Genomic DNA, 20,403 nt, shown 5'->3' with positions numbered 1-20,403 from the left:
TTGGATCCATAACTACACAGAATGGAGATATGTCCCTGTTACAATTTCTCCCACTTCCAAACTTTAGTGTGCCAAGGGATAACCCACAGAGGTTATGTCCTCCCACGTCAGCAAGTTAAAACCTAGAAATCTGAATTTTATCTTTTGATTATCTAAATATATTTGTATTTTTTACTATTGGCGTTTATATCAAAATACTTGCTTAGGAGTGCCTTATTTGTAAATTACCACAATAATCAAAAATTTAGCTGTAGCACTTGTTGAACTGTTAAAGTATCTAAAAGTTTTAAGATTTTTCTATTTTGAATTTTCCTTTATTTGTAAAGATCTTTTTAAAAATTATTTATTTATTTTAGAGAGAGAAGGAGAGGAGAGGGTACACCAGTACCTCTATCCACTGCAGTGAACTCCAGATGCATATATGCCATCATGTGCAACTGGCTTACCTGGGTTCTGGGGAACCGAACCTGGGTCCTTAGGCTTCGTAAGCAAGTACCTTAAGCTCTAAGCCATCTTTTCAGTCCTATTTCTGTAGATCTTTAGGAAACACTCCATCTTTGCAGATCATAGTACTTTATTAACAGATTTGTGTCTTCCCATCCGTTTAATAAAAAAAAATTATTCAGAGATTTTCATCTGACATTTCACTACATACAGGATTCATAACGGCAACATCATTACATCAGTCACTCAGGTGGGTCACACAAGTTTATTTCCACCGTGCCAAATACCCACTCAATAAACAAGCTGAAAAACAGATGTCTGTGGATGTATATAATAACCGTAGTTTCTCAAATGAACTAGTCCTGTTTAACAGGTCAAATTGCTAGTCTATGTGAATAAACTGGAAAAGACTCAAGTATGCAGCTGTACACATCACCAGAGGGCAAGTTCCTTTCCGTAAGAATGTCTATGGCCAACCATACATCTGTACAGTCCTCTGCTATGACTACAAAGCCCCTTTGAACAAAATTGTAGTTTAGAATTTCAGATGATCAAAAATTTACCAGGAAGCTTTTCTGTAGCAGAAATTATAACCATATTTCCTCAAGCAACTTTAAAGACAAGCAAAGTTGAAAATAAATATGCAAGTATACAGTAAACTAAAGTCTACAGTACAAAGCACGTAGCGCCTATGACTATAAAAGAAAAGTGAGAAATATAAACTAGCAATGAATCAATACTTTCTTCTAAATAGCAGGAAACAAGTTCTCCAAAACCATTATTTTAGATCACTGTATGTGGGTCTATTAATTTTGGAATTTAAAAAATACCACTTGTTAATTTAGATATTTAGTTATACCAACAAATAGTTCTTACATTTCAAAAAATAAATTACCACTTAATTTTTTGTGAGCTCCTTGATGATTTTAAGTTTCAGATTAAGCAGAAAGGTTCAAGAAGCTTTATAGATCACAACCAACATTCCTGCTGGTAATTTACAAAAGCTGTTACGTTTTATATTCTTATCCAAAGATGAGTCACAGTACTGATGGAATACTCTTAACAGTCAAGAAAACACTGAAGCCTCGGTGTTAGGATGAGCTATTCAGGTTCTCATGGACACTAAATTTTTTCTTCTTTACGTCAAAGCAGCACCTCTACTTCCCTCCAGGGGACTGACAGGGGCAGAATGGAGATAATTTTTAGACTTAGCAGGCTTAGATTAGAAGAGGAATGCCAAACATATGTCAGTTGTTAAAATTTTCATGAAACTGAATATGAAAACAAAAAGTAATGAACTCCTGGCTAGTATATGAGAATGAATGAGACATGGTAATATGTTAAGATGTGACATATTTACCATTCATAATCAAAAACTTCAATTCCCTGCCTGAAATTGGAATCAAAATGCTAGTTTACAGCTGCTTTACAGAGCTAAAAGAGAACATATTTTAAAGGACTATATTAATTGGGCAGGAACTGCAGCTCAATTGGTAGTTCATGCCTAGCATGCAGGAAGCCCTGGGTCCAGGCCCTAGCACCACATAAACTGGTTGTGGTGGCAGACACCTGTAATCCAGGACTCAGAAGGTGGAGGTAGGGGGGTCAGGAGTTCAAGGTTACCAGCTATACAGAGTCTGAAGCCAGCCTGGGCTATATGAGACCCTGTCTCCAAAAAAACAAAAACAAAAAACCCTGCATTACATATTTTGATTCAAAACTTATACATGGAGCCCATTTCATTCATGTTAAACATCAGTCCTCACCGATTTATGGTTGGATTATGGTTCAATGCTGGAGACCCATAGCCAGGGCCTTGACTGGCTAGGCAAGCACTCTTCCACTGAGCTAAATAAGTCCCTGTATTTTTTTTTTTTTAGAAGGAATTGCTTCTGATAACTTAAGACATGCTAATGGCAGAGTAGATGTGAAAGATTCTTTTTGTATCTTAGATCCTCCAGGTAATTTTTTTTTCCAAGGTTGGGTTTTGTTCTAGTCCAGGCTAACCTGGAATTTACTATGTAGCCTCAGGTTGGCCTTGAATTCACAGCAATCCTCCCACCTCTGCCTCCCAAGTGCTGGGATTAAAGGCGTGCTAGCATGCCTGGCCTCCTGTAGGTAATTCTTAAGAACTTAAAATTATTTCATTCCTCCTTAAGATGAAACTTTTCCAACACAACTTCTGACCAGCTAAGATACGTTCCTTAGGCACTGTGAGGTGTACTAATGATGGGTGCATGAACTTAATTGGATTTTAACTACTGACATAACAGTTAACAAGCACTGTCTTACCCACTGACAGCAGGAAATGCCTTATCTCCCTACTCCTGAGATTCTGAAGAGGAAAAATGACTTTCACAACCTTTAAAAGAATTCACGGGTATTTCTGCACATATTTAAGGTACTAGAAAAGATGTTTTCTTTTGTAAGGCATTGATGAATAAACAAATAGGGTGCATATCTAACAAAAGAAAGTTAACAGTTTCATATAACCATTATCTTTTAAACTTTTTAACTCCTGCTACTTTGCCAGCTTAAATAAGAAAAGAATTTCTCTTGGCCTAAACCACTATAATTATAAAAAACTAAGACATCTGAAACTATTAGGCACATCGAAGGTACAGTTTATGTAGTTCAAGATTCCCTTTGTAAGGGTCAAATGAGTTACCTGGCACATTATACATATGGAACTGTAGGATCATCTACTAAATTGAATTTCACATTTTTAGTCAAACTGAAAGATTAACAGTAAATATTTAAACATACCATATCTTCAGTTACAACTGAATAGGTGTAACAATTTACCAGATAAAAAGCTGGAACTTAAGTATGAGAAACCTTCATACACTGTGCTGGTATTGGTCTCTTCAAATGAAAGCCAGTCAATACTTTCAACACAGCAGTTCAGAAGATAAAATGTCCAGAACAGTTGACTTGGTTGTAGTCCATAATTTAGCAATTCAATGCCACTGGCATCATAATGCTGTGGAGAGCAAGTGTATCTCCATGTTTTAGTCAGACTTGTCTTTCTTTTTTCCTGTTAAGGGCACTTTGTTTACAACAGCAGACCCAACAGCTGTAACACCTCCAGCCACAGCAGACACGCCTCCTTTCACCAGCCCTATTCCCATGGAAGGCACAGTTGTAACAGCTGTTTTGGTCACTTCCAGACTCTTTCCACCAATCCAAGCCACACCACCAATGGTGGCGCCAACCGCTCCCTTTGTAACACTGAAGATACCCCCAGTCACTCGGGACAACATGCCTGGCTGCTGCTGTGGGTGATCTTTCATTGAACCTAGAGAGAGAAAACAGCATGACAGTCAAGTACAGGTCTTTAAAAGCATTTACATACCCTCCTCACAACCAGGAGACATTGGCTAAGCACAACCGCACTGACGGCAAGACATCAAAGAGCTCTTGCCTCACTGGGATAGTTGCAGGTATTTTCAGAGTATCCTGGCCCAATGCTAAGCCTTTTTAAGTCAAGGTCTTTCTGTGTAGCCCAGGCTATCCTCAAGCTTACAAACCTTTTTTTGACGTTTGCCCCAGCAAGATCCTCTGTAATCCAAAGTACCAGAATTACAGGTATGCACAAGCACACATGGCCCAATGCTAAGTCTTGTTCTAGGAAAATGAATGTACAGACAAAATTTTTTATGCAAGGGAATCCCATTTTAAGAGACCTGCTTTAGAGCTAGAGAGATGGCTTAGAAGTTAAGGCCCTTGCCTGTGAAGACTAAGGATCCAGGTTTGATTTCTAGTACCCATGTAGAACAGATGGACAAGGTAGCACAGGTGTCTGGAGTTGATTTGCAGTGGCTAGAGGCACTGGCATGCCCATTCCCTACCCCCTTCTCTCCTGCCTTTCTCTCAAATAAATTAAAATATTTTAAAAAATAAAAGACCTACTTTAAAAGTCTCCATGATTTACAATCCTGTTGTTAAGAAATAATTGTTTTATATTTGAAAGGGGTCATGAAAAAATAGAATGTGGAGCCTTCAATGCCTTTGGTAGGTTCAAGTTCCCATTACTGAAGTAACTATCTCTGCATGAAGCACTGGTTCTCAAGGTACACTGGAGAATCCCAAAGGCCATGTCAAGGAAGAGAACACAAAAGGTAAAAACTACTTTCCAATGATATAATCATTACCTTCACACTTTCATCCTCTTAGCGTCTACAGCAGTTTTCAAAGGTGAGATGGTGTGCAGTAAGTACCACTGCCCACCGAGTGCAGAAACAGCTACAAGAATGCAGCTGTCTTCCACTAATCTAAACCTAAAAATTAAACACTAAAGGAGGTCTGCACAAATGTGTAAACAGTGTCTCCCAGTTAAACGTCTTTTTGTTTGGGAAGAGTTCTCATAAAAACACATCAATCATGTTAACGTGCAAAAGGACCATTGGGTTCTTTTTATAAAGATAACATTTCTCATTTTTCTTGCTAATATGAAAAAGTTCTCTGGGGCTTCAATTTTTGAGTGTAAAAATGTCTTGATACATTAAAGGAATAATACAATGTAAGAGAAAAAAAAAACCAACAAATTTCATCATTTAAAGTTTTTATTCAGGCATAGGGAGAATAAACTATAGTTATAGCTCCATCAATTCTTATGGAAGAGACTCTGTGCTTTAAACAGTATTTTAAAAAGCTCTTTAGCTACCTCAGAGAGGGAACTATATCAAGATGAAAGAATTTAGCTTTTTCCAAGTTAAGAGTTCAGTTTTCTTAGTTTGGCTTAAAAAAAAAAAAGTCACAAAAATCAGCATGTAACTTTAAACCTGAAAAAACAATGAGCAGGAAGGCTTCATAAAAATTTGATTGCAGGCTGGAGAGATGGCTTAGCAGTTAAGGCAATTGCCTGTGAAGCCTAAGGACCCACATTCAATTCCCCACACTCCACAAAAACCAGATGAAATATGATGTGGTACATGTGTCTATAGTTCATGTGCACCGCTGGAGGCCCTGGCATGCATGCCCATTCATTCATTCATTCATTCATTCTCTTGTCCCTGCCTCCTGTCATCCCCCCCCTCTTTCTCTCAAATAAATAAAAACAAATTTGCACCAACTTCAAATGAACACAGGCCTTTTCTCTTTTGTAACCTAATGATTTAGGCAGTAATTACACATCATTGTGTTTTTCTTTAAAATTTCCTGAAAAAAATATTTAGTAACTATACAATCCATGTGTCATCCACTGAAAAAGTTCAATGTCAGGCTGGAGAGATGGCTCAGTGGTTAAAGTACTTGCCCACAAAGCCTAACAACCCAAGTTCAATTCCCTAGTACCCACATAAAGCCTGATGCACAAAGCGGCACATGCATCTGGAGTTTGTTTGCAGTGGCTAGAGGACCTGGTGTGCCCATTCTCTCCGTCTGCCAGGCATGGTGGTGCATGTCTTTAATCTCAGCACTTGGGAGGCAGACATAGAAGGACCACTGTGAATCTAACACTACATATTAAATTTCATGTCAGCCTGGATTAACACGAGACCTCCTCACAAAAGCAAAAAAAGAAAATAAAAGTACAACCTTACACAAAGAAAGGTAAACGCCTAGGTACACAAGTCCAACTGAGAAAGCCAAAGCAGAAGACACAGTATTTAATAAGACAATGTTCTAAAAATTGAGCTTTTCTGACACAAGGTACAAATTTATCTTTAGTTTTCCTTTTCTGTGTTTTTAATAAAGTTTTATATTCTATTCATGAGAAAACCTCATTTATAGTTGTAAAGAAATGGCTAAATTTCCTTAGGAAGACATTTTATTGAAACCAGACTGCAATGCTCACTTTCAAATAAATAAAAATATTTAAAAAATAAGCCACAGAAAGAATAAACTATACCCTGAGATAAAAAATAGATGAAAAGAAATAAAATTTTCAAGCTGTTCTTCTATCAGGCAAATCAAATTAAATCTAATTAGCTAGTCCCTCTGTTTATTTTTGTGAGAGGGTCTCAAGTACATAGGCAAACCTTGAACATTAGTTTCTGGCCTGCTCTCAAAGTGCTGGAATCACAGGCACGCACCCCACCATGGCAGGCAAGCACATCCATCTTCTTTCATGCTTATGCGTAAATTTTTTATTGTTTAATTTTCCTAGCAATTTCATTTCTGCCTACCGATACATGAAGTAAATTTGGGGCAGGAATAATAGAACTGGGAAGGAAATATACCTAGGATCAGGACTTCTATCACTAAGCAATCAACATGCCATTCTCCAAGGAGATCATTATCATGTTAAATTTATAACGTCTATACCAAAAATGTAAGTGAATATGTCTATAGTTATATTCTGTATAGTTGGGACATGAAGGGGGGGACACCCAACACTTAGTTTTCAAGGGGTTTGAAGTGAATATAAGAATATGATATGTTACAATTTTCATCTAGATAAATGTAAGAATGTGTCACAATTTTCAGCAGAAATGACTTCTAAAGACAAGTTAAGCAGACTCCCAAAACTACATATTACTATAGGACAAAAGAAGTACCAATTATAATGTAATAATTAATAGGAATTTAAAGTTTTAACTGCCTCTTGAATTAAGACTGATTTTTTTTTTTTTTTTTTTTTTTTTGGTTTTTGGTATGCAGGACATTAAAAGTAAACGTAGTCCATCTTGTACCTTTATAAAAGAAAAGATGTTCTGGCTTGTGAAATGGCCTTAAAACAAATGTGTGGCTTGAAAATAAACCTTATGTAATAAAGTTTAATTGTGTCTTTATGCACCAAAATCTGAGATGCCTTACTAGAGGTTTAAAATGCTTGTCTTCAGCAGGCATGAGGGAGGTAGAGGTACTAGCAGGGGATCGTAGTAAGTTCAAGGCTACCCTGAGACTGCATAGTAAATTCCAGGTCAGCCTGGACTAGAGCAAGACCCTACCTCAAAAAAAAAAAAAAAAAAAAAAAAAAAAGTTTATCTTCAGTTATTTTGGGAGCATTTGGAGCCAGATAACCAGGCTGGGAGTGCTTACATTTCATTAACAGCAGCTGGCTTTGGTTTATGAGGCTGTCCTTCCGTTCCCAGTGCTACAGGTATATACATACTTACCTTCTGGTGGCTCATCACTAAGGTATGGTGGGATTTCTTGATTTTTATCTGCCTGATTCATGATCTCCTAAAAAAAAAACAAAAAACACATTTCAAGGTGAGACTACTACTTGATTTATTTATTTGCAAGCAACAGAGAGAATGGGTGTCAGGGCCTCTAGGTGCTGCAAACAAACTTGTGCATTTTTGCATCTACCTTTAAGTGGATACTGGGAACGGAATTAGGGTCATTAGGCTTTGCAGGCAAGCAAGCACCTTAACTGCTGAGCCATCTCTGCAACCTAGGACTTCTACTTCTTACATGCTAGATCAAATCAACTTAATCAACTTCATTCAGATAGATACATTTTTAAAAGCTCTATGAGTACTTCATATTCTCTCCTGTTTGAAACTAGTGTTTAAGAAAGACTTTACACCAGTGGGCACCGTAAGTTTTATGTGAGATGCCAACTGCATAGCAGCAGTGATGATGCAAGCTTTCCTCTGTTATTACTGTGGCATTTCAACTTAAACTTGAAATTGATGGTGGAAAGAGAACAGTGAGGACTAGCAAAGAAAAAAGTCGCATTCCTCTTATACAGATGACCCCACAAATGCAAGATTTTGATTACTTATTTTTCTTGCAATTATGAACAAAAATTACTAAATACATAATTACTTCTAAGTGAAAGGATTAAACTTGAATAAGCTATGCTAGAATGAAGAAAACATGGTTAAAATTTTTTTCCTAATTTTCTTTACTACCTTAAAGTATTTGCTATTTTTGTGTGTGAATACAAACTAAGTAAAAGCTAAGACATCAAGACTGCCCTAAAGTATCGTTTATGATATACTGTCTTTGGACAGAAAACTAGGATTATGATCCTAGCAGTTAACTAGGTATTTCCTAGTTATATAATTTTTAAACCTAAGTTATCATATCTCTACATATGCAGCAGATACTAAAAAAAGATAATGTGAAAGCTTACAGTGTACTTTGATATACTAATTATCAGTGACTACGCTCCTAGTCTGAGCTGAGCAATGTTTTAGGTACAGAGGGCATCAAACCTCTGCCATCCTGAAATAGTCACACTGGACACCAGACTGTACGTCGAACGCTGCCAAGCACCACAGGGAAGAGGGATGGGCAGAAGAGAAGGGTGTTTTAAGTGCATAGTCTGTGAAGGCCTTAATTCAGCTACATCCCAAATGAGGGAGGGATATAAGATGTTTATACAAAGAGTCCACAGGTAGCACAGCAGGAACAAAGGCCCTGAGGTGAGTGCTTACTGGGAAGCAAGGCGGAAAAGCCAAGGAAATGTAAAGTACTTCAGAGGGCAACCTGACGAGGGAGTCAACATGGTGTGGATCACACAGATGTTAGCAGGCAATGGTGGGAACTGGCTTTTAGCTGAGTGAGATGGAAAGCCTGTGAAAGGCGCTACAGAGGGATAATGTGTTTTGATTTACATTTTGAAAAGATTTTTAGATGTGGTGGCACAGGCCTGTATCCCAACACTCAAGAAATCTGTGCTGGATGTTCAAGACCCAGCCTGGGCTGCATAGCTGACCCTATAAAAGGCAGGGGAGGAAGGAGAGGGGAGAAAAGAGTGATTAGTATCCAGAATACACAAAGAACTCAACAAATTAAATACAAGAACAAACAATCCAATCAATAAGTGGGCAAATGAACTAACAGTTCCCAAAAGAACTACAAATGGCGAATTAATGCATGAAAAAGTGTTCAACATCCTTAGTCATCAAGGAAATGCAAATCAAAACTACACTGAGGTTCTACTGCACTCCAGTCAGAATGACGATGATCAAGAAAACAACAGATGCTGTCAAGGATTGGGAGAAACCTGTCGGAATGTAAAATGATGTAGCCACGATGGAAATCAGTGTAGCAGTTCCTTAAAAACAACAGCAAATAACCCATCATATGATACACAGTATATACTGGAAGGAGATCTCTAAGCATACAACACAAGATATGTACACACCCATTTATTGTGGGACTATTCACAACAGCTGAGTCATGGAAACCTGCCTACATGCCCATCAACAGATGATCAAAGAAAATGTGGTACACATACACAACGGATTTTCGGGGTTGGTTGGTTTGTTTGAGGCAGGGTCTCACTGCATCCCAAGCTGACCTGGAATTCATTAAGCAAGTCTGACGCTGGCCTTGAACTTGAACTCAAGGCAATCCTCCTACCTCTGCTTCCTGAGTGCAGGAATTAAAGGTGTATGCCACTATGCCTGGTTTACAATAGTTTTTACTTAGCCATAGAAAAAAAGAATGAAATTATCACTTAGAGGAAAATGAATGGCCAAATTAGGCAGACAGACAATAATGTTTCAAATGTGGAATCTAAATTTTAAGACATGAAAGTATAAGGGGACTCTTTGAGAAGACAAAGGGGTCAATAAGAGGAAGGAGGAGAAATAGAATAATGAGGAAGTATAATAAAAGTACATGGTATACACATCTGGAAATGTCAAAGGGAAACAGTAGACATTAAAATAGCATTTTTAGAAGTTGACTAAAGGATAGAAGGGCAGAAAGATTAAATCCAGTATGTGACTACTTGACTAGTCCAGAGAGATGGACTAAGAGTCTGAATTTTTAGTTTTTATAGTCTAAATAAATGCTTAAACCAAAAATCTTAAGTGTTACCCTTGAATTCCTATGTTTACTTTCCCATCTAAACATCAGTAAATTCTGTTGCCTGAATAAACCCAGAAAGTAACCTCTGCTCACATGATCTGCGGCTGCTTTAGTCTCCCATCTGTGTGAGGTTGGAGATGTGCTAGCATGCGCAAGGCCCTGGGTTCAAACCCAGCACCACAGGAAAACGGAACCATCTAAACCATCATAATCTCTTGAAATATTGGAAAATTTCTCATCTCCAAGCTTCCACTTTTGCTCTCCCTTCAGTTGAGCCATGAAATTCTCTTAAAACCTTCCAAGTGCTCCCCACTTTGCTCAGAATAAAAGTCAATACGTAGACGGTGGTTTTAGAACCAGATATTCTACCTTTTGCTCATTCCACTCTATTCTGATTGTTGTTTGGCTGGTGTAGTAGACAGCTTCATGTTGCTGGGATGAACCTCTAAACCAGACAGTTTATGGGAGGAACAGGATTTATTTGAAGCTTACAGATCCAGGGGAAGTTCCATAATGGCAGAAGAGACAGGCTCACTTTAATAGGTCCGTGCAGACAGAAATGCCACCCCCACAAGCGAGCACACTCCAGGAACCCCGACAGAACTCAGACACTGCATACCTTAGGCTGGAATTCTAATTCACCCCCAAGCATACTTTTGGGCTGGACCATAGAGATACCTCCTCCACCTAGGTAGCTGGAGATCTAATAAGTTATAAGCTTTAATCAACCCCTGACATCCAAACTACCACAATTGGTTTCAGGAGACTCAATTTAGAAGAGAAGTGCAACCTACAGCCAAGGACAGCAATGAATGCAGCAAGCTCAACACATGGAAGTAAACTTACTTAAAACATGGTCTTGGTTTTATTTTTATTTTAGAGAGAAGACTTAGCGCACCAGGGCCTCAGCCACTGCAGTTGAACTCCAGACACTTGTGCCACCTAGGGAGCATGTGCGCCCTTACGCTTGCCTCGTCTTTGTGTGTCTGGCTAACGTGAGATCTGGAGAGTAGCACATGGGTTCTTAGGCTTTGCAGGCAAGCACCTTAAACACTAAGCCATCTTTCCAGCCCAGTTTTGGTTTTATTCTTTTGCAATTTTTTTGTAACTCCACTGTGCAGTTTTCAGACATAAACTTTGTAAGTTAAAATAACAGGTCACTTTTTTTTTTTTTTTTTTTTTTGCATGTGCAGGTGTATGTATTAATGTACCTGGGTAGGAAACAGAAGGCTGGGTTTCCCTCCCTTCCCCCATCATATGTTTTCTTGAGACAGTCACTGGTTTTGAAGTTTTGTTTATTAAGTAGAAACTCTGTATGGACACATCATGTGTTGGTACTGTCATTTCCCTCCTCCCTGCCCCCATTCCACTGAGGGCCCTCCTTAGTGGTGTTGCTGGTACTCACCACAGAGTTGTGGGTTATGAATTATAAGAGCCGCAGTCAGTCATTGTGTGTGTGGAGGAGGGAATGCCTCTGGATACTCCCTCTCACCCTGTGGCTTTTAGTTTCCACCCTCTGCTCCCCAAAATTCCATGAGCTTTGGTGGGTATGCTTTATATATTTCTTTGAGACAAGCCCAACAGACTGGCCTTTTTTTTTTTTTTTTTTTTATGAGAGGAAGAGTGAGAAAGAGAATTAGTGTGCCAGGGCCTCCAGCTACTGTAATTGAACTCCAGACACATACGCCACCTTGTGCATATGTGGCACCTTGTGTGTCTGGCTTTTATTTTAAAATTTTTTTTAATTTATTTTTTATTTGTTTGAGAGCGACAGGCACAGAGAGAAAGACAGATAGAGGGAGAAAGAGAGAATGGGCGCGCCTGGGCTTCCAGCCTCTGCAAACGAACTCCAGACGCGTGCGCCCCCTTGTGCATCTGGCTAACGTGGGACCTGGGGAACCGAGCCTTGAACCGTGGTCCTTAGGCTTCACAGGCAAGCGCTTAACCGCTAAGCCATCTCTCCAGCCCTGGCTTTTATTTTAATTAAGTAGAAACTTTGTATGGATATAGCATGTGTTTGCAAGCCTCGGCAACTCTCCAGGTTTCTGCTCCTCACAGGACTGGGGTTACAGACGTGTGGCCATTCCCAGCTGCTTAAATTGATGCAGGGGAATTGAACTCAGATGCTCTCAGCCCCCAGGCCCTGATTCTTGCACGGAAAGTGTTCTTACTCCCTGAGCCATCTCTCCTGCCTCTCATGACACATGGCCAAAGGTTAGCCACAGTTGACAGCCTCCTGAATGTTGCACCAAACACTCTGCCCCTGAGCTAATTCACCAGCTCTAGATTTCTTATTTTGTCCTAAAAGGCATGTCCTCAAGATCTTTACACAGCTTGCTTCCTTCATTCAGATCCTTATGCAAGTATCTCCTTATAAGACCTTCTCTGACCACATTTTGGTAGGTGTATCAGTTATTTTTCATGGCTGGGACAAAACACCTGACCAGAAGCAGCTTAAGCAAGGAAAGGGTTTATATTCAGCTTACAGTTTTAAGGTAAAGTGTCCATTATGGTGGGGAAGGCATGGCAGGCCTAAGCAGGAAGCCTGTGTCACATTTTCACATCAGCAGGAAGTAAGTAGTAAGAGCAGGCAGAGCTAGGCTCTAACATCTCAAGGCCCACCCTCAGTGGCACATGTCCTCCAAACAAGGCTCCATGCCTCCCACCCCCCTCATGGTTCCACAACCTTCAAGAGCAGTGTGCCCAACTGAGGGTTAAGTATTTAAATGCAAGAGTCTATGGGGTACACTTTACAATCAAACCACAGCAGGCAACCACCTTCTCCTCTCCCTGTCATTTTTATTGAACCCTATTTTCTTTATAGCTTTTATTATTTCTTAGTATGTGCCTCTACCTTATTTCTCTCCAAATTAGAACAATCAGAATCCATGGGAGCAAGGGCTTGGTTTTGTTCCTTACTCTATCTCCAGATCCTTCATCAATGTCTAATACATTCAAATATTTTGATTTTTATATTAAGTAAACAGGTAGTAGCATGAAGCCAGGCATGGTGGCACACACTTTTAATCCCAGCACTTGGAAGACAGAGGTAGGAGGGTCACCATGAGTTTGAGGCCACCCAGAGACTACATAGTGAATTCCAGGTTAGCCTGGGCTAGAGTGAGACCTTACCTTGAGAAAAAAAAAACCAAAAAATAGGTAATAGCACAAGATGAAAGGAAGTTATTAGGCTTCTAGTGTAAGCAATTAAGTATGCAAATATAATATTAAGATAGGATACATTAAAAGAGAAACCATTTTCTCATATGATAAGATTTTTGAACAAATTATATTTGAGGCGCCTTCACAATGTCTACAGGAGCCATTCAGCACACAACTGTATGTAAGGAAGCAGAGACCTAGCAAGAAATCCAAGTTCACGTTGAAGTTCTGACAGTAGCTTGAAGTGATAGCTAACGCTGTGGAAGATGGATAATGTGACCAAGGAGAGCAGTGAAGCAAAGCAGACTGGCAACATTAATTGGACTGCTCATGTTTAAGAGCTCAGCTGAAAAAAAGTACCAGCAAAACCAAGCATGCAAGTGAATAGTCATTGTAAATGAGTACAGCTTTAGAAAGCAAAAGAGTAATTTATAAGATTAAAATGTAGGTGTTAAAATAATTTATGAAGATCAAATGCCAGAAGAAAATATTACCACAGAGATTAGTATAAAAGGTATATATCAAGTGATCTAATTATTTTTACAATGTATATGAAAAGAATGAAATGAAAGTTTAAACTAAGATTGTCAGTAGGAGGCCAGATATGATGGTTCAAAGCTTTAATCCCAGCAATCAGTAGGCCGAGGTGAGAATACCGCCTTAAGTTTGAGGCTTGTCTGGGTTGTACACACTGTAAGCTCCACGTCAGCCAGGGCCACATGGCAAGACCCTATCTTAAAAAGAAAGAAAAAAACTGTACTAGTAACTAATGCTACCTTAAATAATGAGCAAAATTACTAGATTCTGTACAACCTATCTGTCCTGAACTCATCTAACTGTTAATTCAACAAATACCTCAGCCCTCTGCTACGTGTCAGTGCACCCTGTGACGCATTTACAACTTCAGTGGGATTAAGCACAGGCATGTACTACTGTATGAATTTACAATTAAGTGAGATGAAACCTTTCCAGCACTCACTGTTTTAATCGTTAAGAAACAAAATACAGGGCTGGAGAGATGGCCTAGTGGTTAAGGTGCTTACCTGTGAAGCCTAAGGACCCAGGTTAAATTCCCCAGTACCCACATAAGCCAGATGTACAAGATAGATGCATATAGAGTTCATCTGAAATGGCTGCAGGCCCTGGCACACCCATTCTCTCTATTGCCTCTTCCTCCCTTCCTCCCTCCCTCCCTCTCTCTCTGTCTCTCACACAAAATAAATTAAAGAAATAAAGAAACAAAATGTGTATGTTGTCCAGGAACTCATAATACACACAAGTTTTAGGTTTAAAAAAACTTTCTTAAGCAAAACAATGAAGAAAACAGCCTTTAGATCAGGACAAATGATATATTCCATGAACATAAATCTGCTTTTGATCTTTTAGTTCTGGCATATGGAAAAACTATTACAATACCAACTAAAACTGCTTACAAGTGAGTATGAAAGACTTCTTTTCTATACACTGGGATAACATCATAGAAGATTAATCAGCAGTTACTTTTAAGTGAGGGGGAATAATTCTTATCCAGTACAATATACTATTGTAGACACAGCAACTGGCAAACACAATTGAGCAAATATTAATAACTACCCTATTCCCTAGAGGGTAATTTATTCCAATAATAGAAATAAGTAAACAAATGCCCGTTGGAACCATTTCTCTTTTATGGAAAACTTAATCACTGATGAATCAATGTTTTTGGGTTTCCATAATACTTTATATATCAATTTAAGGTTCTGGAATATGAAAATAAAGTCTAAAAACAGCACACACGTTTACCTCTGGGACTCATCTCTCTAAAGTACCAAGTAAGTTCAATCATGCCACCAGTATAAAACTACAAAATACGCCGGGCGTGGTGGCGCACACCTTTAATCCCAGCACTTGGGAGGCAGAGGTAGGAGGATTGCTGTGAGTTCGAGGCCACCCTGAGACTCCACAGTGAATTCCAGGTCAGCCTGGGATACAGCGAGACCCTACCTTGGAAAACCAAAAAAAGAAAAAAAAAAAAACTACAAAATACAATGCATACATTTGCCTTTGAACTCACTTCAAAATATTTGTTTCTTAAATAAGTGACAATTTTCCCATGTAAGAAAAAAACCGAGCCAGGCATGGTGCTCATTCATGCCTGTAATCCCAGCACCTGTGAGGCTAAAGCAGGAGGATTGCTGGACGTTTCAAGCCAACCTAGGCTATGCAGTGAGTTTCAGGCTAGCCTGGGCTACAGAGTGAGACCCCCGTGTCAAAAAAAAAAAAAAAAGGAAAAAGAAAAAAGACAAGAGGAATTAGCTTTCTACATGTGCTATATATAGGAACTTTGCCACATCCTCAGTCCCAATGTTTCAGCTTCTTTGCCAACTAACTGCAAAAAAAAAAAAAAAAAAAAAAGAAAAGAAAAAAAATCAAAAAGACACATCAACAAGCGGTGCTATTTTTAGGTTTCTCTAGTTATTCAACTATACTGAACACACTGCTTGTAAAGGTGGCCCCTGCTTGTTAAATCAACAGCACGTGGACTACAGAAAGGCACTGAGTCTGGCAAGAGAGAAGTAATTTATCAGGAACCCATAAATGCACACCTAGTGACAAGTAATACACAGTGCCAAATGGCAAGTTTTAGGTGGTGTCCTTTAACCAAACATTAAATACAAATATTCTGCCAAGCCCAGGAACCAATACATCAGTTATCTGCACTAGATTACAACTTATTAGCTCAACGGATACTGGCAGCCCTACTATGTGCCTTATAGGAGCACTGGGCATTGAGCAAGTGTACAAAGACCCTATTCTTAAAGTGTGTACAAATATAACCAAGTGATATATCATCAGGAAGCAGGGGAAGAAAGCAAATACTCAATGACTGACACAGGAAGATAAAAGATTTTCCTGGAATTAAAATCAAATACTCAAGACTTTGCATATTCACTTGCCAAATGCAGAAACTTCTCAAATGTTTACTACATAGGAAATTTTTACTGAGCTTTGTTTCTGGTTCAACTGTTGAAGCCCCAAAAAAGTAAAACAGGATGTAGATGAGTTTATCAAAGGTTACTGAAGCAGGCATGGGAACACCCCCCCCCCCACACCTGCACACACAGACACACTTACCTGTTATTGTAACAGCATTATTTTTGGGAAGCCCTTGAGAACCCCCGTAACCATGGAAGTTTCAAAGGCTAACCAGTAACATACACAGTACAAAAGTACTTTCATTGAGAATTAGCAGTGAGCCAAAGACACACACCCACATCAGATTTCTCTTTCGGTGTTTCTAATTCACCTTCCCAGCAGCCCCTTCTCCCCTCATTGATCCCTTCAGGCGCTAGCAAGTCTCTCTAGCTTTCTCTCTCTCTCTCTCTCTTTCCTTTAGCACAGGGAGTGACGTGGCAGGAGAGGCAGAAAAATGACCCTGGAGGCTCCTGGCTGGGGCTGGAGCTCAGCACCACCTTCCTGTGCTCCACGCTGTCCACCCAGCGACACTCCTGCTCCCCGCGGGGTTCTAGAATTTCTACACAAGCCTGGATTTTGAGGGGGGGGGGGGACGACCAGATCCGATGTAGAGTGGGAACTGGAGGGCTCGGGGGCGGCAGTCTCGAAGCTGCTTGTGCAGGGCAGGCTCAGCCAGGGGTTGGCAGTGACAGCAGTAATGGGTGCTCCCAGGACTCCCCCCGCCGCGTCGCCCCTTGGCGTGCCCCTCTCCATCCCACACCTGCGCGCCTGGGGCACGCGTGGGAGTGCAGCGATCTTCCTATCTAGGAAGAGAACCTGGGATGCCCAGTGCGGGGGGAGGTCAAGCCTTGTGCCCAGGAACCCACCCATGGGGGGTGGGGGGTCGTTTAATCAACAGGTCAGGAGTTGGTGGGGCGAGCAAGCCGGGGCGCGCCAGCCCATCCCGGGGCGGCATCCATCCACCCCTCTCCCGCACGGCCGACGCCCGCAGCCTGACACCCGAAGGCTGCTAAGAAGTCCGGGGGTCAGCGGCTGGGGGAGAAGGCGGCTCCGGGTGAGGGGGGGAGTCCCCGATCTCCCCCGGGGGTAACCCGGGCCCGAACCTCCAGCCTCCTCCCTCCCCTCATCACCGCCGCTATAAAAAGCCAAGCTCGGAGCGGCCCGGCGGCGGGACGAGCAGGTGAGGCGGTAACGGAAGGAGGCCAGGAAGCCCGGCCCGCGCCCCGCAGCCGCCCGCCTCACTCACCGCGGGCGCGGGCTCGGGGTCGGGGCCGGCGGGAGCGAGCGCAGCGAGCGGCAGCACCGAGGAGGGCCGAGGCGGCCTGCGCGGGGTGACACGGCCTCGGGCGGGCGGCGCGATCCTCAGGACGTGGAGTCAGAAGACTCCCCCGGCGGCGGCGGCGGCCTCTGGCTGCGGACGTGGCGCCTGACGCGACCCGCCCCCTCCTCCGTCGCCTCCTCTCCCCCCCCCCAACCCACGCCCGCTCCGCCCCGCCCCGCCCCGCCCCGCCAGCTCCGGCTCCCCGACGCGCACGCGCGCTCGCGCCCTCTCCCCTCCCGCGCCCACCAGCTTCTGCCCAGCTGCCTGGCGCCGCTCCCAGCAGCCCCCGAGCCCGCCTGCGCGCGCCGCCCCGCCCCGGGACTCCCCGCCCCCTCTGCCTCCTCGTCCAATCAGAGCGCGCGAGGGGCGGCTCAGCTCGCCCTCCCCGGGAGACAGGCAGGAGGCGGCCGCGGGCCGGATCGCTAATAAGCCGCGGTACCCGGCGAGTCGGGATGGCGCTTCCGCTTCGGGATAACGGTCGTGGGGATGGAGAGCCCCCTCGCCCCGAGCGGAGCGGAATGGTCCCCACTTTCTCCCTCCTTCTTCTTCGCCCAGGGGCTTCGGGCTGCCGCCCCGCGCCGCGTGCTGGGTTCGCGGCCGGGCAGTTCCCACGGCCTGATTGATGCTGGGCGCTGGGGGTCTGTTGGAGAAACATCTGGCCAGTGCTTAGTGAGCTGGACACCGGAAAGCCTGCGTCGGGGACACCCGCTCGCCACTGCCCCGCACTCGCTAGGACTTCGTGAAGTCGGCACCCCCGCCTGGGGAGAGGTGACCTTGGGGACCTGGAAGGTGTCGTCGGCGCACCCGCCCCCCCGCTTGTCCATGGCGCTTGGACCTGTCACTCACGTCACCCTGGACTAGAAGTAGCCACCTAAGAAGGCTGTTTTGAGGTCCAGGCGAGAAGAATTTCGCAGAGGCCTCTTGACTAGATAAATGCCCTTTCGCTTTTCTTTGACTCTCCTCCAACACCTTTAAAATGAAGATGACAAATCTACCCTATTTTTTTTCCCCCTGAGGATCACAAGAGATGGTGGGTGTGAAAAGGTTTTATAAACTGTGAATCCAATCAGCAAGTCAAAACATACCACGAAGCAGAATCCTCAGAAATATGTTTTGAAATACAAAGTAGCCGGGCGTGGTGGCGCATGCCTTTTAATCTCAGCACTTGGGAAGCAGAAGTAGGAGGGTCACAGTGAGTTCGAGGCCACCCTGAGAATACACAGTGAATTCCAGGTTAGCATGCCCTTTTCTGAGCTAAGAAAAGGGTATGCTAACCAAAGAAACTATCCTGAAGGAAGCCAACTCTGCTCCAGTTTCTTAAGCAGAGTAGACTAAATAGAGTTTATGGCCTTCAGCCCAGTTATTGTTACTGAGTTAAATCCACTTAGATTTTCAAGATATTGTAGTTTTATGGAATTTAAAGGAGATAATTGATCTTATTTTAAATATAGGTAGATAATTAGGAGGGTCTGTGAATTGTATTTATGGTGTACTTTGTTTTCACAGAAGCCTCTGTCCTTAATATCTTCAATAGGTGGCCTTTCATGGCTGACTCTAGGCAAAAAGGTTGAGTGCAAAATTATACTTTCTAATTGTTTCACTTATAAAGCTATACCCATTCGTGGGAGATTATTGATTTTTAAAACATATTTATGTTTTTATTTGCAAGCAGAGAGAGAAGAGTGAGAGAATGAGCACAGTAGAGCCTCCAGGCTCTGCAAATGAATTCCAGATGCATGCACTACTTTGTGCATTGCCTTTACATGGATACAGGGGAATTAAAATCAGGTTAGGTTTTTCTGGCAAGCACCTTTACTGCAGAATCAGGATTTTTTTAGTTGTTAAGACAATTCAAAGTGTTAGTTTGAATCTACTTCATAAACCAACCAGATGTAGGGAAGCTTTTTGGGGAGGTTATAAGTTCACCAGAACTTTCTGAACTGCAAAATAGGTAGGCATGTATTTCTTGTTAATTTGACCTTGATTGTTTCATATTGTCTTGTCTTTTTTTTTTGGTAAGTTTTTATTATCTATAAATATGAATAGTTCCATTCAGTCTTCACCTATTCCTGGGTCTAAAATGAGAATAAACTTGAAGGTCTTGACTGAATAACTTTATAGGAGGCTGCTGTCTGGATTTAGGGTACCTTGAATGCAATAAAGGAGCCTCAGTGAAGTCAGGCCCATGTTCATTTTATAGGCTCGACCCCACTTAGTTCTTGATTCTTACTCTGTCATATCTCCTTAAATCATCACAATTAACTTTATTTCTAGATTTATTTCTAATCTGTGAACAACTGTAATGTCTTCAAATAATGAATTCTTAACGCCTCCTGGCAATAACTTTCTTTTAATAAAATAGTTACTGGTTGGAGATATAGTTCAGCTGTAGAGCACCTGCCTAGCATGCCCAAGGCCACACCATTTTTATTTTTAAAAAAAGAGCAAATTTTTAGTACAGCATATATCAATTATCCACTCTCTTAAGTGGCTTTCTCTAATTAGTTTACACAGAGTCATTGGAGAAATTAAAAATTGAAACACTAGAGAAATTAGAAATGACATTTCTTTTTTGTCTTTTTTTCAAGGTAGGGTCTCACTGTGGCCCAGGCTGACCTAGAAATTCACTTTGTAGACTCAAGCTGACCTTGAACTCACAGTGATCCTCCTACCTCTGCCTCCTGTCTTCTGGGAATAATAACTTATACCACCACATCTGACCTATTTTTTAATACTTTTATTTATTTGCAAGCAGAGATAGATAGAATAATGACAGAGAGAATTGGCACATCAAGGTCTCCAAC

The 20,403-nt window shown here is 41.7% G+C and overlaps 1 protein-coding gene across 1 annotated transcript; it reads right to left on the bottom strand.

The window, feature by feature from the left end:
* Nucleotides 1–556: 556 nt before the first annotated feature.
* Nucleotides 557–17,660, bottom strand: Tmem263 (transmembrane protein 263). Its single transcript, XM_045152153.1, has 3 exons — nt 17,525–17,660; nt 7,506–7,572; nt 557–3,742 (listed from the first exon to the last, which is right to left on the bottom strand). Exons 2-3 carry the CDS (start codon nt 7,564–7,566, stop codon nt 3,456–3,458), a joined length of 348 nt encoding a protein of 115 aa, XP_045008088.1. The 5' UTR covers nt 7,567–7,572; nt 17,525–17,660; the 3' UTR covers nt 557–3,455.
* Between the last annotated feature and the right edge of the window lie 2,743 nt (nt 17,661–20,403).

This window comes from Jaculus jaculus, chromosome 6, assembly GCF_020740685.1.
Source record: "Jaculus jaculus isolate mJacJac1 chromosome 6, mJacJac1.mat.Y.cur, whole genome shotgun sequence".
In the NCBI taxonomy this organism is placed as follows: domain Eukaryota; kingdom Metazoa; phylum Chordata; class Mammalia; order Rodentia; family Dipodidae; genus Jaculus; species Jaculus jaculus.
The sequence above is the reverse complement of the archived record's forward strand: the minus strand, read 5'-3'. Positions and strand labels throughout refer to the sequence as shown.